Source organism: Chelonia mydas, chromosome 1 (assembly GCF_015237465.2).
Source record: "Chelonia mydas isolate rCheMyd1 chromosome 1, rCheMyd1.pri.v2, whole genome shotgun sequence".
In the NCBI taxonomy this organism is placed as follows: Eukaryota; Metazoa; Chordata; order Testudines; family Cheloniidae; genus Chelonia; species Chelonia mydas.
In genome coordinates, this window is record NC_057849.1 from 57,269,171 (window position 1) to 57,294,488 (window position 25,318).

Here is a 25,318-nt window from a genome sequence, read left to right on the forward strand (position 1 = left end):
AGAGACTAACCAATTTATTTGAGTATAAGCTTTCGTGAGCTACAGCTCACTTCATCACATCCGATGAAGTGAGCTGTAGCTCACGAAAGCTTATGCTCAAATAAACTGGTTGAAGTGAGCTGTAGCTCACGAAAGCTTATGCTCAAATAAATTGGTTAGTCTCTGAGGTGCCACTAGTACTCCTTTTCTTTTTGCGAATACAGACTAACACGGCTGCTACTCTGAAACCATTCAGAATTCAGAAATACCTTGTTTAATTAATTTACAACTTTTTTTTACAAAATTCTCCACTGGCAGGAGCCTACTCGTGAAATGGGAGTCAGAAAAGAGGTTTGTTTTATTGATTTAACTCTTTGGATACTGGACAGGGCTGTGGCTGGGGACTCAAAATTAAGCTAACAATGGAAAGAAAGTTACACTGCTAACTACAGCATCACATTACCCCTGCTTCATAATGGATGTAAACTTCCTCTCCCTTTCAACTCTTAAAAACTCATTTTAATGCATATTTTATTCCTTAAACTAAATTAAACCAAAGCAAGGTTGCTTATTATTTTTCTTTCCAGAGACTTGCCTTACACTGATATTTTATTCATTTCAAAACATGAAGTATTTATGATCCATTCTAATTTGTACACATTCTCATTTTATGAATAAGGCAATTTTCCTTTTGCAGAGCCATATATAACATGGTCTCTCTTATTATGTCAAGTAACATTTAATAGCCCTTAGCTGCAACTTGTGACTGTTACAAAATGTGCTCAGGATGAGTCATCTTCATTCAAATATTCTGCAGTGGAAAGAATTCATGAATGGACGATCTGCTGTAATTCACTTCTACAAAGAGAACCCATTCATACATTTTAAACCCAGTTTTATGAATCAATCTAATGTAGCTGATAATTGCACTTCAGAATAAGAAAATTTTGGCTTAAGGAAGGTTTCACATAAGCCCATAAACACTACTACTATCAAAAATGGCTATACAGATTTACAAGAACTCTTTCCTTTAAAAAAAATATACATTTCAGTATAGCAAACTGACAGACTAAGATAGAAGTCCTGTTACCTAACTAACAAACAAAAAATAAGTTGTCTCTGGAAAGCAGATGCTCAGGGGATGGTATTGCTGGTCTTTTCCCAATAGTTTGCTAGTTTAAACTGAGCTCAGATCAATGGTGACCACAGACCACTACTATCTGATGACTGTTTGGTAGCCAAAGTGAATAATTTTTTTAAATAAATGTATAGAGAGCTGATCACTAATGTATCTAAGTGCTCATTTTAAAATATGTGTTCTTAAATAAAACTATCTAAAATGGGTTGCAACTAAGAACCCATGGCTGTTATCTGCAGAAACGTTAGCAGCCATGCTGTCATTTTTTAGGAATAAAAAGACGAAGATAAAAAACCCCTCAGAAAATCTAACATAAATATATTTTATTTTGTCTTGAAGCTCATTAGTACTCTGATGGACCATCAAAGGGATTGAATTGCCAAGGTAGGGCCCTTCAATTAAGACTGTTCTGCTGCCATCCCTGGAGATTTCAAACCCAGGAAATGATCACAAGGACCTTTTATCCAATCTTTCAGGGCTTTCCAGATCACCATCCTAAATTACATTTGGAAATAACCTGGAAGTCAGTACAGAGACTTGAGTACAAATGTACTTGCAATAGCTTACCCCTCACAGAAAATGGGCAGCACATTTTTCATCAGCTAGTGCTTCAGGGTAAATTCAAGAATATTCCTAAAAACATTTCCCTTGACGCACCCTTTCGTCTGGTAGGAGATTCACTCAAATTTGTTTTCAAATTTAATTAGAGTGTTTAACATTTTTTTTTTACCCTCATCTAGTACAGCATCCCAAGTCATGAAAGCACTCATTTGAAATAAAAATCAACAGCTAAGATTTATGAAGTGCCCCATCTCTTAACTTAGCCATGGTCTCTAGATACACCACAAGAAAATGCAATTAATATTCTAATTATTACATATACATATAACATATGGTGACTTCACTGGGTGGTACAGATGATCAACTTGTGACTTGAAGTCCAGAGTCTGGCCTCTGGAATATCGACCAGGCATTAAGAAACCCAAGCAACTGACACATGGTGATTTGCTAAATCCCCCATGCAATACTACAATATCTCTATTTCTACTCCATAAGTTCAGCTCCTCCAGGAACTAGAAAAAAGATGGCGGCTCATTATAGCAGTCTAAGATTGTAAATAGATTCAGAAAATACCACCCTTACAGTGGTTAGCGCATACTGTTTCAAGCAGGTATCAGAGGCCCAAGGAAACAGAGAAAGAGCTTTTGGTATAAAAAGCTGAGTTTAAACAGACTCATGACATTCCTTCTGATCCAGCAAATGCACATGGACTTTTGTCCAAGGGAGGGCCGGGCCCCCACCCTTGCTGAACAGTTGGAAGGACTTTGATTTGCCAAGGCCCCACAGCACTGATGGGCGACTGTTGGTATGTTTAATATGTGTGTACATCTGTTCATTGTTTTCTTGTATTATTTTCTGTATTCTTATGACCTTAAATAAATGTATTCTGCTTAAGAAGGCTCTCTGGCCACTGGTAAAGACAATATCATTGTCTTGGAGAGAAACTAAGGAGCACGAACTGCAGACCTGCTTGGGATAAGCACACTAAAAAAAAGGAGGCTGCAGCCTAAAACCTCAGTCAGAAGGGAAAGGGCCGCAGGTCTCTGCTCAGGCAGGTGAAGCGGAGAGACCTGAGACTGCATTTCTTGAGCAGACCACAGAGGGGAGCTGAAGGGACAGTTACCCTGACATTATGACTATTTCCGCAAACTCAGAAATCATAAAATATGTTCCATAAAACATGACGACAAAAAACTCCTGCCTAACACACAGAAAGGAGAAAACTGGCACCATGCTATGTAGAAACCTACCACTGGATCAGGAATGGTTTGTAATGATAAATGGCCAAATACTATGTAACGACTCGCCTGGATGGTCACACCCTCCTCTACAAGATGAGGGGTTTGTCTTTTTTTTCTTAGCACACACTTTGGCAACAACTGTATAGCTTGTCATGCTAATAAAGTCTCACTGAACTGAGTCATAACTCCAAGTTGTCTACTGGAATGGAACTTGTCCCTTTTTTTCCTTAAAGACTTTGTATTTAATTGGAGCTGGAGATGGTTTTATTATGCCATCGGGAGTGTCTTCACCAGATGTGCTACAATGGTGCAGCTGCACTGCTGTATCATTTCTAGTGTAGACTGGCCCTTAGTCTAGCTGGAACACACTGTTGATGAGAAATAATTATGAACTGCGATAAGTAAAAGTTTAAAGTTTGATTGTGTATATTTTAAAAATTATTAGACTAACAGTAGTTCAGCAGCCATAAATTTTCACAGTTACGTTTTTAATTGGCTTTACCCAATTCCAATTTAATTATACGTCTTATGAAAATAGCCTGGCTGGCACCAAAGTCCGATTGAATCTTTCTACCCTTGCATATGTATTGTCAAAGATTTGCAATTTTTTCTTTAGCTCTCAACAATTTTCTCCTTTATGTTAGGCGACCCTTTCCGTTTACAGGACTTTACTACTGAAAGACAGGTAGCAGTGATGACAAATACTAGCAAACCACCACACTGATAAGTATAAATCTGGTGTGTATGCTTAGAATACTAAAAGTGCTCAAGCGTTCTCAAACCTTTTCTTAAAGCAACCCCTTTGTATGTTTAAATTTACTTTTATTTCTCAGGCCTTGCAATTAGGTATATTATTTGTAGTGTGCTGAGAGCACTACAAAGCATGAAGCAACAAATCTCCTTGACTCATGAGCTTCTGATCTAAGACAAACGATAGAGGACAACACAGACACAGAGCTCTGGGTGATCGGCAGATGAATTTATCATAATGAAGTAAATAGGGTGGTGAATGAAGACACAGGCTGCACAAAAGCATGTTTTGAGGGGAACTTTAACAAGGACAAGCGGAGTGCTTGCTGCATATTGTTAGGAAGGTCATCTTGAGTGCAGGGAAGAAAGTACTCAGTCAGCACATAATTCCCTCCAGTTGGATTTAGAATGTCTGAATAAACCTCAAGGAGATAGATTTGGTGCAGATGCTGCTGTTATAAGCATTTGATAAACTATGTGGGCATATAATATATTTATTAGATGCTTGCACAATTTATCATGTGGCTATTACTTCCAAATATAGGATGCGTGTTTGTATGTGCATGCGTGTGCGTGCATGCATGCACAATTTTTATTAATATAGATAGCATTTCATCCTTTATACAAAGAACTTCACAGCAAAAGGATAACTGAAAACTTTACAGAGCTGACTCAGCAGCTTTCATTGCAGGCAGAAAAAGAAGACTACATAAAATGAAGTAGAATACAAAAGAAAACTGACACTAGTAAACAGAAAAGGTTATAGCAGGCATTCTGTTGAACTAAGTAGTGAGGAGAGGATAGAAAAGGTGCACTAATGAGGAAAAGGGAAGGTGAGTGGAGTTTACTATAAACCATTGACTAAAGAAAGGAAGTGACTCAGTAGCTCTTAAGGGCTTGTCTACATGGGGAAGTCAGCGTGCAGCAAGCACATTAATGACTCTGCAGTCACTCTCCATATGGATGTTCTCATGCATGAAGAGGGTGCTTGGGTGGTTTAGCTGAATGTACTTCCAAAGTGCATTAAGCTAATAAGCACAAAGACATTCTTAAGTAAGAGCGTCCACACATGGAATTAGTGCAGAGTGGCTAGTGCGCACCAGTTACTGTGGGCTTTTCCCCCATGTAGACAAGCCCTGAGTGAGGGAAAAAGAAAAAATTCCAGATCTGACTTTTGAAACTTTCTGCCAACTCTTTCAAAGTTTGAATGATGGATAGAATAAATTGGTATGTGTTACTGACATCTCAGTATTAAAAGTTCAGATCAGTTGTTTAGATTTTCTTTTCTTTCTTTATTCCAAATTCTTGTTTCAATAATCTACACTGCAAATCCATGTTTCCCCAAATCAAACATGCTTGGTATTGTCATATCTTTAACTTTAATGTCACCTAACTGTTGAAAGTATAGGTTTAAAACTTTATCTGGGAGTGCACCTATGAGGCCTAGAGCTAGGAACAGTGATCAGTCACTATCCAGACTTGGGGGTTTAGAAGCACATGGGAATCAGCAGTTGGACCCAATCACAATAGACTGGCATCCATCCAGAGATTGGGATGGGGAGTTTGTGAAAATTGGCAAGGATTAAATAATTCATTTGACAACTACTGTTGTCACAGATTGCCGTAGTATTTATACAGAGACAATAGTAATATTTTTGCATGTAAGCTTGATAGATGACAATTTACCATACAACTGTAACACTTTTAAGGTTATTGTGCATGAAAATGAAATATCTGTTCATCTTTGATTCAATCTCCTATCTAGTCTGTTGTTAATTTAAGATTACAATAAAAAGACTGAGTTGTTATATTGATGAGTTCAATACCTTGAATAAAAAGAATGAACATTTAGTCTTATGTTCACTATGTTTTATTCACTTTTGCCTGAATGTCAAGGTATAAAAGTACTATGTTCCCCACAGAAATTATGAAGTAATTACTACACTGACATGTTTCAAATAGATCTCACAAAACCATTAGTTGCAAGATTGACTGATCTGTGGTTCAAAAAGAGGAAATGAATACACTGTAACAAACACATTTCTGAAAAGGTTCGAATCCTCTTTAGGGTCATGTTAGAATCTTCAGTACAAATCTGATTATAACACTATTCTGAAATAGTTTAGTTTCCAAACATTCTGCAGAATCACGGAAACTAAAAATGAAAGGGAAAATAGTTTTCACTGCCTGTTAATTTACTTCCTTTGAGATTTTTTAACACTCCAGACAGCTAAGATACAATTTCCCCAGCCAGCGGATGGAGACATAATAACTAACTTTTGACAACACCATCCTCCCCTTATGTAAGGGACTTGCCAGCCCACAGAACTCAGTTGAAACTTTAAAAGCCATACTAGCAAAACATAAATCTAGGAATAATTACAAAACAAACCATTAGCATTAAACAAATTATTTCAGGAACAAGTTCTAGACTTGTATACATCTTGAAGAAAGGAAAATAATGGCTAAGGATAATTTTCCGTTTCTCTCTTAAATCTTCTATACCGGTCTGTATGTTTTTGACCTCCCATAGTAGTACAAGAAATCCAACATTCAGGATGGATTAATATTTTACAGTTGCCTGCATGACCCACAAAAGCTACATCCAATTATGTTTGCAGATAGCAAGAAATCTAGTTCTCGGCCAAGGTGTACATGAACAAATAGTAGTGGTCTCTCTCATCTGGGCAATAAGCTCAGGTATTGCAGGCTCTTCCTGAAGGTTTGAGAGATATACTGTACGAATGGCATTTGGAAAGGAGGGGGAAAGAAAGAGGCATCTACTCTCCTCCCCAGGAAGCCCCTGAGTCTTTTTTATTAGTTAGTGACTGCTCAAACTTTTTTAATTCCTCCAAGACAAGAATTTTCATTGAAGGGAGACAGCTGCCAGTCTGACTTTAGAGTAACCTTTTTTAGAGAAGGTGATTCAAGCCCAAAGAACTTTCTAGCTATCCAAGAATTTATATAGTGATGAACAGTAGTATCTAAACAGGGGGTACCTAATTAATATCCCCAAAGCTTTAGAGCTCAGACAGAAGAGACAATAGAGCAAAAAGACATCCTGATAATATAGAATGTGCCATCACTAAAGAAAGAGACTAAGATAGGATGAGCTCTTGGCAACATATGACTCCTTATTTCTGGCAGCCAGAGATTTGCTCAATTCTTGCAGTCATCTAATAGATCTTAGACTCCATGGCCTGTGGAGAAGACCTGAACATCCTCTTTAGAGAAGCTTGCATTTTCCTGTGTAAGAGGACCTTGAATACTGCTTCAGGTTTCAAGGAGCTGCTAGTTCCCTTATCCACTTTGCAGAAAGATGTATTCCCTCTTGGATTCTCCATGAAAATGTCTGCATTTTCTCCCGGGAGCAGATATAACAACTTTAGCAATATGTGTAGTGCTAATTTTCTTTCAGAGAGAGATTACTGTCCAACAACTATATCCGTCACAGGTTGGTTACTTCTGGGGGAATTCTGCGCCACTGCGCATATGCAGAATTTATGTCTCCTGCAGATTTCTTTGCTTCTCTGCAGAAAAATGATTTTCTGATGGGGAAGCCACCAAAGCGGTCAGGCAACCCTCCCCAGCAGTATGTTTTGGGTGCCCAGGGCAGCTGGCAGAGAGGTAAATCACTATGGGGCAGTGGGCAGGACTGGGGAAGACCCAGCTGGTGGCTTCCAGCTACTAGTCCCGGGTGGGCTGGGGAGGATGGGATTTCCTCTTCCCCTGCATGGCATCCGGGGTCAGGTCAGACCCACCCCCAGATTTCTCCCCCAACTGCAGGAAGCTCTACAAACTCCCTTCCTCCCTGCTTCCTGCACCCATCGCTTCTCAGCTGCAGGGGGAGTTATCCATATACAGGGAGCTGCTCCCCGCATCCACCCAACACCCATGCATCCAGACCCCTTCATACCCAGACCGTCCCGCCAAGCCTCATCCCCCCGCACTCAGAACCCCCCCCTTGATAAGCCCCACTCCCCCAGCATCTGGACCCCCCACTGAGCAGGCCAAACCCAGACTCACCTGTTGAGATCTATCCCTCCAACATCCAGACCTGCTCCTACTGAGCCCCAACCACCTTCACCTGGACTCCCCTGCAGAATCCCATTACCATTGCACCCAGAACCCCCCAACAAGCCACTGTGCATCCAGATCCCCCACCGAGCCGCATGCACCCAGACTGCCCCACACAAAACCCTCTCAACCCACATCTGGATCCCCCTACACTAAACCCCTCCACACTTACATCCTGCTTTGCTGAGCCTACCTGCCCATACCTGGTGCACCTGGCACAGAGGGGAAGGGCCTTGGGGTGTTTTTGGGGCAGGCCCAGTCCTTGCGCTGTGCAAGGGCTGGGTGCGGCCTCACCACTGAGTCTGTGTCCCCGGGGTGGGGGGAGCTGTACATTGATCTCTTACCTCTGTGCAGCCAGTGGCCTGTGCTCCCCACTGCCATGCTAGAGCCTCCATTTATTTGACAAATAAAATCTGCAGAATTTTGCAGAATGTTAAAATATTGTGCACAGAATTTGTTTTTTGTTGGCACAGAATGTCCCCAGGAGTAATAGGTGCATGGAAAGAGCTTAGAGGGCCTTGTAAGAAATAGAAAGTAACAGATCTCAGAAAACTAGTTCTGCCGGTTTTAACCCCTCCACTCTTAGTATATGGAAAGCTGAAAAACCTTCTCCATCCTTTTTATGCAATTGAGGATCTGAAATCCTGCCCATTCCCTGGATTGCCTCTGTGACGCTTCCCAGAGGTACCTAGGGTTGTGAGGCACCTTGCTGCCATCTGCCCTTAGCGTGAGGAAGTCCTGTCTGCCCCCACAGGTAAGACAAACAATCCCCACTAGACCTATGCAAGCCCCACTTTCTCTCTCCAGGTTAGCAACAGGCACACAGCAACCCACAAACATCTCCCTGGACTGTCCAATGGACACTCTCAGTACTCACAAATTTGCTGCTTCCAAAGAAGCAGTACACCCCAGTTTACCAGTTACTCGTCAGATCACCATCCCACTTAACACACAGCACATAGATATGTTTATAATGAAACCAAGTAAAAGTTCACTGAACAAAGTATAGAGATGCAAGTGATAGCAATTAGAAATACTGGAAACAAATGAATACATATAGAATAAAATCATTACGCATTCTAGAACCTAGACTTAGTTCACAAGATACTCTCATGTCTTACAGAGCAATGCTCGCCCAAAGTCCTTCCAGCCTTTTACACCAGGCTTGGCTGTGAGCCTCTGTTCATAAGACAAATGCTGGCAGCTTGCATCCTCTGTGAAGGATCAAGGTGTGCCTCTGCACCCCTAGATGTAGCCCAATAATTTGTCTTAACTCGTAAACAGGATCCTTTCTTGCTGTTTATTTCTTCCTGTAAATTTCCTCTCTTCATTAGCATTTGGCTCAGTATACAAACAGGCATCCACTGTGAGACATACAATTGCCTATTGTGATACAGCATGATAAAAACCCCCTGCTTCAATCAGACAGGAGGAGGAGTTGAAGCAGAGTGGATTGATGTTGGAGCAGAGAGCAGTTAGGAGGAGTTGAAGCAGAGTGCATTGGTGCTGGAGCAGAGAGCAGTTTGGAGAAGTGCTGTGGTGGGCTAAGGCGACTAAGACCCTAGGTAAAGGGATACCTGGTTTGTGCAGAGGGAGGGCAGGAAGCCCCACAAGCTGAAGGGCAGGAGAGGGAAGTAGCCCAAGGGAAGGAACTGTTAGTTCAAGTGGTTTACTGCTATCCCTAGGGCCTCTGGGCTGGGACCCAGAGTAGAGGGAGGGCCCGGGTCCCTCCCTCCCTCTCCCCTAGGACACTAGTGGGGCAGTTAATACCCCAGTTCAGGAGCAAGAAACAGTGCCCTGAACCCCCCCCCCCCCCCAAGAAGAGAAAGCGCAAGACCCATCATAGTAGTGCCGGCAATTTGCCATACGTGGTGTCAGCAGTGGGATCTACACGCTGGGGACTTAAACCAGGGTTAGCCAAATCCCTCCCATCCCTAAGATGGATGACGTGGTCAAGGCCCTAATACAAGCCACCGCAGCCAAGCAGGAGGCTACCTGGGTCCAAGCAACCGCCCAACAGGAGGCGACTCGGATGCAGCAGGAGACTAATCTTCTGTTGATGAGTTAGGCTGCCCAGGACCGAGCCCTGCTGCAAGAACTGGTGAACCGATAAAGGCCCTTATGGAGCTGAACCGCAACTGCGACGGGACCCGGACCACAGGGGCCAGCCACTGCCTACAGAAAATGACACGGGAGGATGATGTGGAGGCATATCTCCTGGCTTTTGAAAGAGCAGCCCTGCGGGAAGCCTGGCCCCGAGATCAGTGGTCTGGTATCCTCGCCCAGTTCCTGTGTGGGGAGGCCCAGAAGGTCTACTACAATATGGCCGTGGAGACTGCAGCAGATTACCCCCAGCTGAAGGCAGAGATCCTGGCCAGATCTGGAGTAACGACGGTGTTGTGAGCCCAGAGGTTCCATGAGTGGCAGTATTCAGAGGACAAGACACCCCAATCACAATTGTTTGACCTGATCCACCTGACCCGGAAATGGCTGCGCCCTGAGGCCCTCAGCTCTGAGCAGATGATGGAGCTCCTGGTACTGGACCGGTATATGAAGGGGCTACCACCAGGCCTCCGAACTTAGGTTGGCCAGAATGACCCTTCCACCTATGATGAGTTGATCTCCCTCATGGAAAGACAGCTGGCAGCCCGCAAACTGTTCCAGACCCCAGGGGGTGAAACACGGCAAAAAAGGATTCTAGCAGAGAACCAGAAAACCTCCCTTGTTGGTAGGCAAACTCGTTCAGGAGGTCAGGAGATAATTCAGGCCAGTGAGGACTCGGAGGCGGTTCCTAGCCCAAGTAGGGGCAACCCATGGGGCGGAGTAGAAACAGGCCCCCTGGAATTAGATCAGATTGGTACCACATGTGAGAATTTCGGGCAGGATCAAGCCAATGACCCACTATACGCGAATGTGAAGGAGGAGGTAATGGAAGTAAATGGTGTACCCGTGGAAGGAAAGACCAAAGGCCCAAGGCCATATTATGTGCTCAAACACGATCTGTTGTACAGGATAGCGCAAATGGGAGGAGAAGAAGTAGAGCAACTCTTAGTCCCATGGAAACACACAAGGGCAGTACTAGAGTTAGCTCACACATCTATTTGGGGGACATCTAGGAGTAGACAAGACACTGGATAGAGTCCTAAGAAGGTTTAATTGGCCAGGAATATGTGCAGAGGTCCAGTGCTATTGTGCCTCCTGCCCTGAATGCCAGTTGCATAGCCCCCGACCTCACTTGTGGGCCCCATTAGTACCTTTGCCTATTATTGAAGTCCCTTTCGAGAGGATAGCCATGGACATAGTGGGCCCACTGGAAAGATCGGCACGGGGCCACCGAAATGTACTAGTCATCCTTGTCTACACCACACGGTACCCAGAAGCCATTCCTTTAAGAAACCCCACATCCAAGGCAATAGAAAAAGAACTACTCCAGGTTTCTGCCAGAGTGCGCATCCCTAAGGAGATCCTGACAGACCAAGGAACCCCTTTCATGTCAAAATTAATGAAAGACTTATGTACCATACTCCGCATCCAGGCCATATGGACCTTAGTCTACCAACCACAAACAGATGGACTGGTCGAGCGGTTTAACAGTACCCTTAAAAGTATGATCCAGAAGGTGGCAGCACAGGACGGAAAAGACTGGGATACCCTTCTACCGTATCTAAAATTTGCTGTACGGGAAGTCCCTTTGGTGTCTACTGGTTTCTCCCTTTGAACTACTATACAGACGCCACCCACGCGGAATATTAGATATTGCCAAGGAAGATTGGGAAGAACAACCCAACCCAGGAAAGAATGTCACTGAGCACGTGACACAGATGAGAGAGCGAATAACTCAAGTAACCCCTATAGTACGAGAACATTTGGAAAAAGCACAAGAGGCCCAGCGGACATATTACAACCGTCGGGCGAAAGTACAGAGGTTTCAGCCAAGGGAATGGGTGATGGTGCTACTGCCGACAGCAGAAAGCAAACTCCTAGCCAGCTGGCATGGACCATATGAGATAGTGGAAGCCACTGGGGAGGTGGATTAGAAGGTCAGACAACCAGACCACCAAAGGCCAGCGCAAATCTACCACATCAACTTACTGAAGACCTGGCGTGACAGAGAGACGTGCCTGGTCATTCAGGGAGCTCCACCCTAGACAGACGACCCACAGAGGCAGGTGAAGATATCTCCCGAGTTAACTCCAGAACAACGAACAGAGGTCATTGACATGATCCAACAGAACCAGGACGTGTTCTGTACACAGCCGGGCCATACGACACTGGTCCAACATCATATTGTCACCCGTCCCAGAGTAAGAGTGACGATCAGACCGTACCAAATACCGGAAGCTAAAAGGGAAGAAATTAGGACAGAAGTGAAGAAGATGCTGGAACTCGGGGTTATTGAAGAATCCCACAGCTAGTGGTCCAGCCCTATCGTCCTAGTCCCCAAGCCTGACGGCACCCTGAGGTTTTGCAACGACTTCTGGAAGTTGAATGAAGTATCCCAATTCGATGCCTATCCAATACCATGCATTGACGAGCTAGTTGATCAGTTAGGCAAGGCCCGATACCTAACTATTCTGGACCTGACCAAAGGATATTGGTAAATTCCCCTGGCCGAGAATGCCAAGGAAAAGACTGCCTTCTCTACACCCGATGGCCTGTTCCAATACACTGACCTCCCTTTCGGACTCCATAGGGCCCCTGCAACATTCCAATGACTTATGGACAAATTACTGCGACCCCAAGCCAAGTATGCTGCCGCCTATCTAGACGATATAGTCATCCATAGCCCTGACTGGGAAACACACCTAGGAAAAGTAGAAGCGGTGCTAGATGCCCTGCGGAAGGCCGGCCTCACTGCCAACCCTCTCAAGTGCGTGATAGGAATAGCTGAGGCCAGATACCTCGGGTATGTAGTAGGGAGAGCTTTGGTGAAACCCCAATGGAACAAAGTGGAGGCAATACAAGGTTGGCCTCGACCAGTCCGCAAGATGCAGGTAAGAGCATTCCTAGGGATAGGAGGATACTATTGGAGATTCATCCCTCATTTCGCCACAAGAGCACGGGCATTGACGGATTTGACAAAGGCTGAGATAGTAAAGTGGACTGATGCGGCAGAAGGAGCATTTGCAGATTTAAGGACAGCCCTTTGCTGCCATCCAGTACTCATAGCCCCAGACTTCGAGAGATTCATCCTACAAACAGATGCCTCATCGGTAGGGCTAGGAGCCGTCCTTTCACAGATGGTAGGGGAGGAGAAACACCCGATCTTGTACCTCAGCCAGAAACTCCTCCCCAGGGAACAAAAGTACGCCACCATTGAAAAGGAATGTCTGGCGGTAAAATGGGCTATGGAGACTGTCTGCTACTACCTACTGGGGTGGCAGTTTACCCTCGTGACAGACCATGCCCCACTCCAGTGGATGCACAGAAACAAGGAGAAGAGAACGCAAGAGTGACTAGGTGGTTCCTATCCCTGCACCCTTCCATTTCCGGATAGAGCATAGGGCCGGAAGCCAACACGGCAACACCGATGGCCTATCACGACAGCACTGCCTCTCGTCCCAAGTAGCCCAACCCCATGGTGTTGAGCGGGGGGAGGGTGGGAGGTGGGAATATGTGATACATCATGGCCAGAGGGTAGCAGGAGAGTGTTAGAAGGGAGCCTTATTCCCTGTAGAGGGAAGAAAGTTCGCTATACATTAATTAAAGCACCTGAAGCCAATTAAAGCACCTGAAGCCAATTAAAGCACCCGAAGACAGTCACATGATAAAACCGCCCTGCTTCAATCAGACATGAGGAGTTGAAGCAGAGTGGATTGGTGTTAGAGCAGACAGCAGTTTGGAGGGAAGCAGAGGAGAGTTTGGAGAAGTGCTGTGGTGGGCTAAGAAGACCAAGACCCTAGGTAAAGGGACACCTGGTTTGTGCAGAGGTAGGGCAGGAAGCCCCAAAAGCTGAAGGGCAGGAGAGGGAAGTAGCCCAGGGGAAGGAACCGCTAGTTCAAGTGGTTTACCGCTATCCCTAGGGCCCCTGGGCTGGGACCTGGAGTAGAGGGAGGGACCTGGGCCTCCACTCCCCTCCTCTAGGACACTAGTGAATAAGTCGGAATATGAACAAGAGGCTGCTAGGCAGCTCTCCAACACCACTTTCTACATGCCATTACCCTTTGATCCCACTGAGGGTTACCAAAAGAAACTACACCATTTGCTCAAGAAACTCCCTGAAAAAGCACAAGAACAAATCCGCACAGACACACCCCTGGAACCCCGACCTGGGGTATTCTATCTGCTACCCAAGATCCATAAACCTGGATCTCCTGGACGCCCCATTATCTCAGGCATTGGCACCCTGACAGCAGGATTGTCTTGCTATGTAGACTCCCTCCTCAGGCCCTATGCTACCAGCACTCCCAGCTATCTTCAAGACACCACTGACTTCCTGAGGAAACTACAATCTATCGGTGATCTTCCTGAAAACACCATCCTGGCCACTATGGATGTAGAAGCCCTCTACACCAACATTCTACACAAAGGTGGACTACAAGCCGTCAGGAACAATATCCCCGATAATGTCACGGCATACCTGCTGGCTGAACTTTGTGACTTGTCCTCACCCATAACTACTTCACATTTGGTGACAATGTATACCTTCAAATCAGCGGCACTGCTATGGGTTCCCGCATGGCCCCACAGTATGCCAACATTTTTATGGCTGACTTAGAACAACGCTTCCTCAGCTCTCATCCCCTAATGCCCCTACTCTGCTTGCGCTACATTGATGACATCTTCATCATCTGGACCCATGGAAAAGAAGCCCTTGAGGAATTCCACAATGATTTCAACAATTTCCATCCCACCATCAACCTCAGCCTGGACCAGTCCACACAAGAGATCCACTTTCTGGACACTATGGTGCTAATAAGTGATGGTCACATATACACCACCCTATACCGGAAACCTACTGACCGCTATGTCTACCTACATGCCTCCAGCTTTCATCCAGACCACACCACACGATCCATTGTCTACAGCCAAGCTCTACGATACAACCACATTTGCTCCAACCCCTCAGACAGAGACAAACACCTACAAGATCTCTATCAAGCATTCTTACAACTACAATACCCACCTGCTGAAGTGAAGAAACAGATTGACAGAGCCAGAAGAGTACTCAGAAGTCACCTACTACAGGACAGGCCCAACAAAGAAAATAACAGAACGCCACTGGCCAACACCTTCAGCCCCCAACTAAAACCTCTCCAACGCATCATCAAGGATCTACAACCTATCCTGAAGGACGACCCATCACTCTCACAGATCTTGGGAGACAGGCCAGTCCTTACTTACAGACAGCCCCGCAACCTGAAGCAAATACTCACCAGCAACCACACACCAGAACCACTAATCCAGGAACCTATCCTTGCAACAAAGCCCGTTGCCAATTGTGTCCACATATCTATTCAGGGGACACCATCATAGGGCCTAATCGCATCAGCCACACTATCAGAGGCTCGTTCACCTGCACATCTACCAATGTGATATATGCCATCATGTGCCAGCAATGCCCCTCTGCCATGTACATTGGGCAAACTGGACAGTCTCTACGTAAAAGAACAAATGGACACAAATCAGACGTCAAGAATTATAACATTCAAAAACCAGTCGGAGAACACTTCAATCTCTTTGGTCACTCGATTACAGACCTAAAAGTTGCAATTCTTCAACAAAAAAAGTTCAAAACCAGATTCCAATGAGAGACTGCTGAATTGGAATTAATTTGCAAACTGGATACAATTAACTTAGGCTTGAATAGAGACTGGGAGTGGATGGGTCATTACACAAAGTAAAACTATTTCCCCATGTTTATTTCTGCACCACCACCACCCACTGTTCCTCGGACGTTCTTGTCAACTGCTGGAAATGGCCCACCTTGATTATCACTACTAAAGGCGTTCCCCCAGCTTTCCTGCTGGTAATAGCTCCTCTTAAGTGATCACTCTCGTTACAGTGTGTATGGTAACACCCATTGTTTCATGTTCTCTATGTATATAAATCTCCCCACTATATTTTCCACTGAATGCATCCGATGAAGTGAGCTGTAGCTCACAAAAGCTTATGCTCAAATAAATTTGTTAGTCTTTAAGGTGCCACAAGTACTCCTTTTCTTTTTACGAATACAGACTAACACGGCTGCTACTCTGAAACCTGTTCTATAACAAGTATCTCTCGTGGTGACTAAACTGGACTAACAAATGAAAATGCTGAAGAAAATGATCCTTTTGACAACCTACACTGCCCTGTATTGCTGAGAAGGCTAGAGTGACCTGAGAACCATGCATGTGACTGCCACAATGGTGCTGTATGGTGAGCTTCCTGTGGTACTTTACTGGGGAGCAGGGAGATAGCTGGAGGAGTACTGGTAGCTTTTTGCTTCTGCTGTGGTCTGAACAGGATGTGTCTTACTTGGGAGATGGCATGGATGGAGCTGTGCTTACATCTGCATGCCATGTTGTGAGTGCTGTTACCATTTGGCTGGAGCAGGTTGGATTTGGGCTGCGTGCCTGATGGGTCTATTAATGAAAATGTAAAAACCCTTGGAGAGAAAAGAGCTCTTCTCAGAGGCAGTCTCCCTTCTTGAGGATGGAAGAGGTCTGGGAATAGTAATCCTCCCTGCATTCCCATAACACTTCCTTTCTTCAGAATCTACTCTTCCTCTGTTCATCCAGAAGGCACTTGCCATATATGGTTGAGAGAGCCTGGCAACACGGGCACTTCCCAGCCTTGGAGCTCTTCTAGGATTTAATCATGCTGTACTCTGATGAGAGGTGGCTCACTGAACATGAGGCTGAGAGCCCATAGCCTACTCTATTCTCTTTTCTTCAGGCTTCTCTCAATTGGCAAGGGTACCCTTACCTGCTGGAGAAAGAAACCTCCAAATTCTGGGAGCCAGCAATTTCCTTATACAAAGGAAGATGTCTTTAAAATACTTAGTTGTTCTGTATTCATTTGTTGGTTGGGAAAACCCAGGCCCAAAGCATGTGGGGCATTACAAGATGTCAGAAAGAAAAAAGATCTGTGAGGTAATTTTGTCGAATTCCCCAATAACACAACATTGTTCCCAATAGAACATTTAGTAGTGTTACTCCAGTCTCGTTTGAAACATGTCACGTGAAGGTGTTTTCACCACTTCCCTTAGGAAATCATTCCATAGGCTCATAGATCACACTGTCTGAAAGTTTCCCCCCTGACACTGAGCCTAAATGTTCCCTTTAAAATTTCATCCCATTAAATTTCATCTCCTACTCCTGTCCTAATTACATTCCCATTTATTATGACAAATATTTTCTCCCTTCTTCATGTATAAACACTTCAAATATTTGTAGACTTATTTATGCGTGTAAAATAAATAAAAATAATAAAGAAAAAAGTTTTCATGTAATTAAAAAAGAATTATGGCAAATATTTGCCTACAGAACCGTGTACATCTTATGACCCCATAACAACATAATATGGTCTTGTTATGTAAGAGGAAGAACTGGAATAAAGGGGATATGGAGAGGACATCATGTTTGATATATGAAGTCAGAAACTGACAGAAATATATTTCAATCACTGTGAAGCCACAGAGGAGCCTATATGGGAAGAATAGGCTCCACTTAAACCAAAATGGAACCTGACTGCTGGTATGTAAAATTAAAAAGGCAGTAAGGAGTTTTTAAACTAAGGGCTGGCGGAAAGCTGACAGGTGCAAGGACCACACAGTTTGGACAGAGACATCCCTTAGTCCCTGTATTCTAGTAAAGGGAAGAGGACAGAAATTGATAAAGTACAGGTTGGAGCTGAAGAGAAACAGTCAAACGAAAAAGAGTCCCACTCACTTATATAACTAAATATGGACAAATTCTTTAAGTGTTTGCATCGAAATACTAGAAGGCTAAATATTAAGATGGGTGGACATGACTGCCAGGTATTAAATGAGGATATTGATATAGGGATCAGAGAAACATGGTGAAACGACGATAAGCAATGAGACACGGTAATAACAGGATATTAGGAATGACAGAGCAGTTTGTGCTCATGGGGGAGTTGCACTATATATGAAAGAAAGCATAGTCAAATATAGTAAAAATCATAAATGAATCAAAGTGTACCATTGAATGTCTATGGATAGAAATTCCATGCTTGAACAATAATAGTATAGCAGTAGGAATATAATACCGACTAGCTGACCAGGTGGCTGATGGTGACTGTGAAATGTTCCAGAAGATCAGAGAAGCTACAAAAATAAAACCCCCCAATAATAACGGGGGATTTATATGTCACTTCAGGACAGGATGCAGAGAAAAAATTTCTAGGCACCATTAATGACTGCTTCTTGGAGTACTAGTCCTGAAACCTTCAAGGGGAGATTTAGTCCTAAGTGAAGTACAGGATCTGGTCCAAGGGCTGAATGAAGCTGAACCTCTTGGTAACAGTAACCATAATGAAATTAATTTTTTAACATCCTTATAGAGGGGAAAATAGCAAGGAAATCCACCACAATAGCATTTAACCTCAAGAGGAGGAACTACACAAAAATAAGGAAGCTAGTTAAATGGAAACTAAAAGGAACAACCACAAGAGTGAAATACCTGTAAGCTGCGTGGAAACTATTTAAATGAGGGGTGGCCAAACTATGGCCTGCGCCGCATCCGGCCTGCCAGCCATTTTAATCGGGCCGTCGAGTGCCCACTGGGGAGTGGGATCTGAGGCTTGCCCCGCTCCAGCTGAGGAGTAGGGTCAGGGGACGCTGCACGCGGCTCCCGGAAGCAGCAGCTCCGGCGCTCCAGCTAGGAGCAGGGTCAGGGGGTCGCTCCACGCAGCTCCCGGAAGCAGCGGCATGGTCCTGCTCCAGCTGCGGAGCAGGGTCAGGGGCTGCTCCACGTGGCTCCCGGAAGCAGCGGCATGTCCCCTCTATGGCTCCTATCCATAGGGGCAGCCAGGGGGCTCCACTCTGCACTCTGCCCCCACCCCAAGTGTCGCCCTTGTAACTCACATTGGCTGGGAACCACAGCTAATGGGAGCTTCAGGGATGGCGCCTCAGGACGGAGCAGCGTGCAGAGCCACCTGGCTGTGCCTCCACATAGGAGCCAGAGAAGAGACATGCCACTGCTTTCGGGAGTCACTTAAGGTAAGTGCCGCCCGGAGCCTCCACCCCTGAGCCTCCCACCATGCCCCAACCCCCTGCCCCAGCCCTGATCATCCTCTCACCCTCCGAACCCCGCGATCCCAGCCTGGAGCACCCTCTTGCACCCCAAACGCCTCATCCCTAGCCCCACCCCAGAGCCCGCACCCTCTGCTGGTGCCTGCACCCCTTTCTGCACCCCAACCCCCTACCCCAGCCCTGATCCCCCTCCCGCCCTCCAAACCCCTCGGTCCCAGCCCACAGCCCCCTCCTGCACCCTGAACTCCTCATTTCTGGCCCCACCTTGGAGCCCACCCCCCCAACCAGAGCCCCTCCCCCTTCCCCCCCAACCCCAATTTTGTGAGCATTCATGGCCCACCATACAATTTCTATTCCCAGATGTGGCCCTTGGGCCAAAAAGTTTGTTCACCCCTAATTTAAACCATACTATGGAAACTATAATAGAGGCTCAAACTAAATCTATACCCCAAGTTAAAAACAAAACAAAACAGCAAGAGGACCAAAAAATGCCATCATGGCTAAATAGCAGAGTAAAAGAGGCAGTTAGAGAAAAAAAGACATCCTTTAAAAACGGGAAGTCAAATACTTCTGAGGCAAGTAGAAGGGAGCATAAACTCTGGAAGTCAAGTGTAAAAGTAAAATTAGTCAGGCCGAAAAGGAATCTGAAGAGCAACTAGAAAAAGATACAAAAATTAACATCAATTTTTTTTAAAGTACATCAGAAGTAGAAAGCCTGTCAAACAATCAGTGGGGCCACTGAACAATCAAGATGCTAAAGGAGCACTCAAAGAAGACAAGGCCATTTCAGAAAAACTAAATGAGTTCTTTGCATCCATCTTCACTGCAGAGGATATGAGGGAGATTCCCACACCTCAGCCATTCTTTTTAGGTGACAAATCCGAGGAACTGCCCCAGATTGTGGTGTCAATAGAGGAGATTTTGGAACAAATTAATAAATTAACAGTAATAAATCATCAGGACTAGATGGCATTCACCCAAGAATTCTGAAGGAACTAAGATATGAAATTGCAGAACTATTAAGTGTGGTATGTAATCTATCGCATAAATCAATCTCTGTACCAGATGAGTGGAGGATAGCGAATGTAACACCAATTTTTAAAAAAGGCTCCAGAGGGAATTCAGGAAATTACAGGCTGGTAAGCCTGACTTCAGTACCAGGTAAACAAGTCAAAACTATAGTAAAGAACAAAATGATCAGACATATAGATTAACATGATATGTTGGGGAAGAGTCAACATGGCTTTTGTAAAGGGAAATCATGCATCACCAATCTATTAGAATTGTTTGAGGGGGTCAACAAGCATATGGACAAGGGTGATCCAGTTGATATAGTGTACTTGGACTTTCAGAAAGCCTTTGGCAACGTCCCACACCAAACACTTTCAAGCAAAATAAATAGTCATGGGATAAGAGGGAAGGTTCTTTCATGGATCAGTAACTGGCTAAAAGATGAGAAATTAAGGAGAGAAATAAATGGTCAGTTTATTTAAATGGTCAGAGGTAAATAGCAGGGTCCCCCAGGGATTGGTACTGGGACTTTTGCTTTTCAACATATTCATAAACTATCTGGGAAAGGTGGTAAACAGCAAGATGCAAAGTTTGCAGATGATACAAAAATTCTCAAGATAGTTGAGGCTGCAAAAAGTCACAAAGGGATCTCATAAAACTGGGTGACGACAACAAAATGGTAGCTGAAATTCAATGTTGATAAATGCAAAGTAATGCACATTGAAAAAAATAATCCCAATTATATATACAAAATGATGGGTTCTAAATTAGCTGTTACCACTAAAGAAAGAAATCTTGGCGTCATCATGGATAGTTATCTGAAAACATCTGCTCAATGTGGTTATCAGTCAAAAAAGCTAACAGAATGTTAGGAACCAGTAGAAAAGGGATTGATAATAAGACAGAAAGTATCATCATGCTAAGATACCAACAAATCCATGGTATGCCCACACCTTGAATACTATGTACAGTGCTGGTCACTCCATCTCAAAAAAGATAGATTAGAAATGGAAAAGGTGCAGAGAAGGGGAACAAAAACGATTAGCGGTATGGAACATTTTCCATAGGAGGAGAGATTTCAAAGGGGACTGTTCAGCTTAGAAAAGAAAAAAATAAGGGAGATATGATAGAGGTCTAAAAATTGTGAATGGTGTGAAGAAAAAGTGAATAAGGAAGTGTTATTTACCCATTTCATAACACAAAAACTAGGGGTCACCAAATCAAATTAATAGGTAGCAGGTTTACAACAAACATAAGGAAGTACACAATGCACAGTCAATCTGTCAAACTCATTGTCTGGAGATGTGGTGAACGCCAAAAGTATAACTGGGTTCAAAAAGGATTAGATAAGTTCATAGAGGATAGATCCAGCAATGGCTATTAGCCAAGATGATCAGGGATGCAACCCTATGCTCTGGGTGCTCCTAAACCTCTGGGTGCCAGATGCTGGGACTGGACAACAGGGTATGGATTGCTTAATAATTGCCCTTTTCTGTTCACTCCCTCTGAAGCATCTGGGACTGGCCACTGTTGCAAGACAGAATGCTGGGCTAGATGGACCAGTGGCCTGATCCATTATGGCCATTCTTATGTTCTTATAATGTGAGTAAGATTTCATTTCTCCAATGTGACATTCTACAAGTTAGAGCATGCTAATAGTAGGGCTTGAGACTACATTTTTTTTTTAAAAAGAAAAAGAATATGGGCCTGGATGCACAAAAAGGGTTAGGGGTTGTGATGTTCAGAGTCACAACTTTCAAGCATCTAGAAAAATTACTGCAATTCACAAAGCCTGAGTTAGGCACTTACGCTCCCAATATAATAAATAGGGACACAGAGATTCCTAAATGTATGTCTACACTGCAAATAAAAACCTAGTGCTGTCCCATGCCAGCTGACTCGGGCTCCTGGGGCTCAGGCAGTTTAATTGCTAGAACCCGAGCTCTGGGACCCTCCCACCTCGGGATCCCAAAGCCCAGGCTCCAGCCTAAGCCCAGAAGTCTACTTCAATTAAACAGCTCCTCAGCCTGTGGCCCACGATTCTGAATCAATTGGCATGGGCCAGGTGTGGGTGTCTAATTGTGTGTAGACATAGTCTTAGACTGTGATTCACAAAAACCAGCATGCTGGACAGGGAGCCACCTACTCTAGCCAATGGAAGATGCTGATGAGAGGGGTGTTTGCTGAACCCTACTCTCTCATGGAGATAGGTACCTAAATCTAGGGAAGGACAGTGCCGATCTCTGCTTGCGATTCTCAACTGTGACTACGTTTCTGGAGTTATGTGCCTACGCTGATGAAGCTGTTGCACTCTGGATAGTCACTGCGTAGCAACACTGGATCCGGAGTCTTCCACACCTTGGATGAGTGCTCTTACCACAAAGCTATAGAATCATTCTCATGCTTGTGCTTGCTCTCTTTCTGTCCCAAATTATTCTTTAATTATTTATCTGAAGTGCAAAAGCTTCAACAGGAGAGACAGAGGGAGCCCCACATTAGAGTATCCCATAGCTCAATGGTAGAAATCCCTGCTCATATCTCTTCTCACTTGCAGGAGGAGGGGCATTTGTATACCCTAACCATTGGGGTAAAAATTCCGAGGGTAGTCCTCCTCTGCCATCCCCCAAACTATTTTGTGTGAACTCACCTGTGGGACGTGATCTGGTAGGCATGGCAGAGGTTGTCTACTGGATCAGAATTTGCATGCAACTCTGGCCTGGTCTACACTAGGAAATTAGGTTGGTATACTTGTGTCGCTCAGGGGGCGTGAAAAGTCCACATCCTTGAGTGACGCAGTTAAATCGACCTATCTCCCCCCCCTCCTGGAGACAGCAGAAGGTCAATGGGAGAATTCTCCCATCAATCTAGCTACCGCTTCTCAGGGAGGTGGAGTACCTACATTGATGGGAGACCCCTTCCCTTCAGCGTAGGTAGTGTCTTTACTGACGCGCTACAGCAACGCCACTGTAGTGCTTTAAGTGAAGACAAGCCCTTAGGCAACCGAATGCCTATCTTCCTCTGGGTTGCAAATCACTCTGGGGATTAGGCAGGAGATAGGCATCTGGAGGAGACTTAAGGGAGGCAGCAGTGTGCATGCACAGAGGCAGAAACACAGGTACCTGGGAAACTTTTACTACAAAAACGTAGGCGCCTACAAGGTTTAGTGGGAGTTTTGTGCTTCACAGTGGTCCTGAAACTGGGACTTGTGTGCCTAAAACAGGGACTTAGGCACCTAAATACTTTTGTTCATCCAGGCCTATGTTTCTACCATGATAGCAGTTGTTCTCTGAGAGTAAAGAGTAAGTGCCTCTAAGAATGCATGAAGTTTACAGATTAATGTCCTTTTAGTGCCAACTTTTTAAGTAGTACAGTACTATACCACACCTGCATTGGTGAGCACAGGGAGACCAGGTGCACAGAGGCCAGTCTAATGCCAGAAGCACTGCTACTCTCACAACTGGTCCCTGTACATTCATGGACTGCTGTGATAGTCACTGCTTCCTGGTCCTGCTGCTATTATAGTAGGAACCGTTTAATACCCTCCACAAGCGGAATGAAGATTTCATTTTTTTAAAAAAGTTCATTGCTACATTTTCTTCTCTACCTTAAAAATCCCCAGGATTAATTTTACAGTTACCTTCAAATGACTGCCAAACAAACGGTTTCCAGAGTCAGTAAGTAACTTTCAAAAACCAAATTACAGCTTTAAATTCTAAAACTGAGATTTGCATGTAATAAATAAGCAAAACCATAATTGTTGCTATGGTATGTCTTCATCTGCACTGTAGACTTTACAGTAATTTCCTTTGCAGAATTTAATTTCATGATACATGTAAAAATGCACTGGTTATGGTTATGATAGTGAAAAAGAAAAAAAACTACACACTAGCATTAACTGGAATCTTCTATAAAACTATTTTTAAATCATATCCTCATCAATCCCCTTCCTACAACTTCAAAAACCACACATTTACACAATGAAAGAATTTCTTGCAATACCTTCTGTTTATACTAAAATAAAATGAGAATATCAAGGAAATACATTATTAACCTTACCTGTAATGCACTGAAACTGTCCATCTTCTCTTCTTATTGTAAAAGCCTCCCCTGGATTAACTTGCACCAGAATAACCTTAAAAATAAAAAGGTGTTTGAAACTGTTACATAGGAATGCATCACATAACCCAGTGCACCCAACAGGCCATCTTTCTTCCATTTAATGTATACATTTCTTTCCATAGCACGCTGCTTGCTTGCTACCTTCTTCCCAGAAAGAAATGAATTAAGTTAACATAAAGGTACACACATGACTTAAATATAAATCTTTATGTAAAACATTTTGAAAGTTCAAAGATTAAACCAACAAATGGTTGATGCAGTAACTTTACATAATTTACTTTCTGGATTGCTCGTGAAATTTAAAGAGGTATTTCATGTTATATTATTCCAACTATACATATGACCTATTAACTTGGACATTAATCAAAACATTATCGATAGCTTCATAAAGAAGGCTTATAGCTCAATGGTTTGAGCATTGGCCTGCTAAACCCACAGTTGTGAGTTCAATCCTTGAGGGAGCCATTTAGGGATCTGGGGCAAAAATTGGGGATTGGTCCTGCTTTGAGCGGGGGGTTGGACTAGATGACCTCCTGAGGTCCCTTCCAACCCTGATATTCTATGACTCTATGAACTGCTTGGCAAACAGCTCTCAGCATGAGCGAAGTATTGTGCAATTTCTTTCCTTTCACAGTGCTAGTATGTTTGTACTTTCGTTAATAGATAAAGCATTACATAAATAATGACAGAGTAAGAGCTTCAGATGTGCAGCATCAAACATTGTATGTATATTTTTAATCATGGAAATCTGTTTACCCATTCAAATGTTGCAAAACCATCTTGCTTTTCTATCAATTGTACATTACTTGATAACTGAAATAAACAGAGGAAGACTGATCTGTACCAAAACCAGAAATCGGCAACCTCTTCAGCCTTTTGCGTTTTAATTATTAGCCTGCCTTTTCTCTGTGGGAAAGGCTTTATAATTACTAAAAGAACCTAATTAAAATTAAAAACAAACAAAAAAAGAACAGAGTGAGTGTACTGCACGATTCCCTATTTGGACAGAATCTTTGTCTTGTTCAGTCTAGTCAGACATTTGGGTCTGTCCAAACATGGTATTTGTCCTTTGTCTCACATAAACCACAATGCAATATATCTTAATACATACTATCGACCAGTGTCCTGGACATTAAAAATTAACATGCTAAGGAAAATAAATTGGGTTTGTGCTTTTTTATTTATTTTTTATGGTGTACTAAATAAAGGCTGGACAAAAATTTAAAGTGTTTTTTTCCCCCC

The 25,318-nt window shown here is 43.8% G+C and overlaps 1 protein-coding gene across 9 annotated transcripts in view; it reads right to left on the reverse strand.

Annotated features, from left to right (window-relative positions):
• The window catches only part of FNDC3A (fibronectin type III domain containing 3A), a 202,150-nt gene that overhangs the window by 90,247 nt on the left and 86,585 nt on the right, over positions 1-25,318 (reverse strand). For all 9 annotated transcript variants that reach the window (XM_037893504.2, XM_037893497.2, XM_043533044.1 and 6 more), the window contains one exon: positions 24,014-24,089. In XM_037893504.2, coding sequence (XP_037749432.1) covers positions 24,014-24,089 — 76 coding nt within the window. Of the gene's footprint in view, positions 1-24,013; positions 24,090-25,318 lie in introns of those variants that run through there.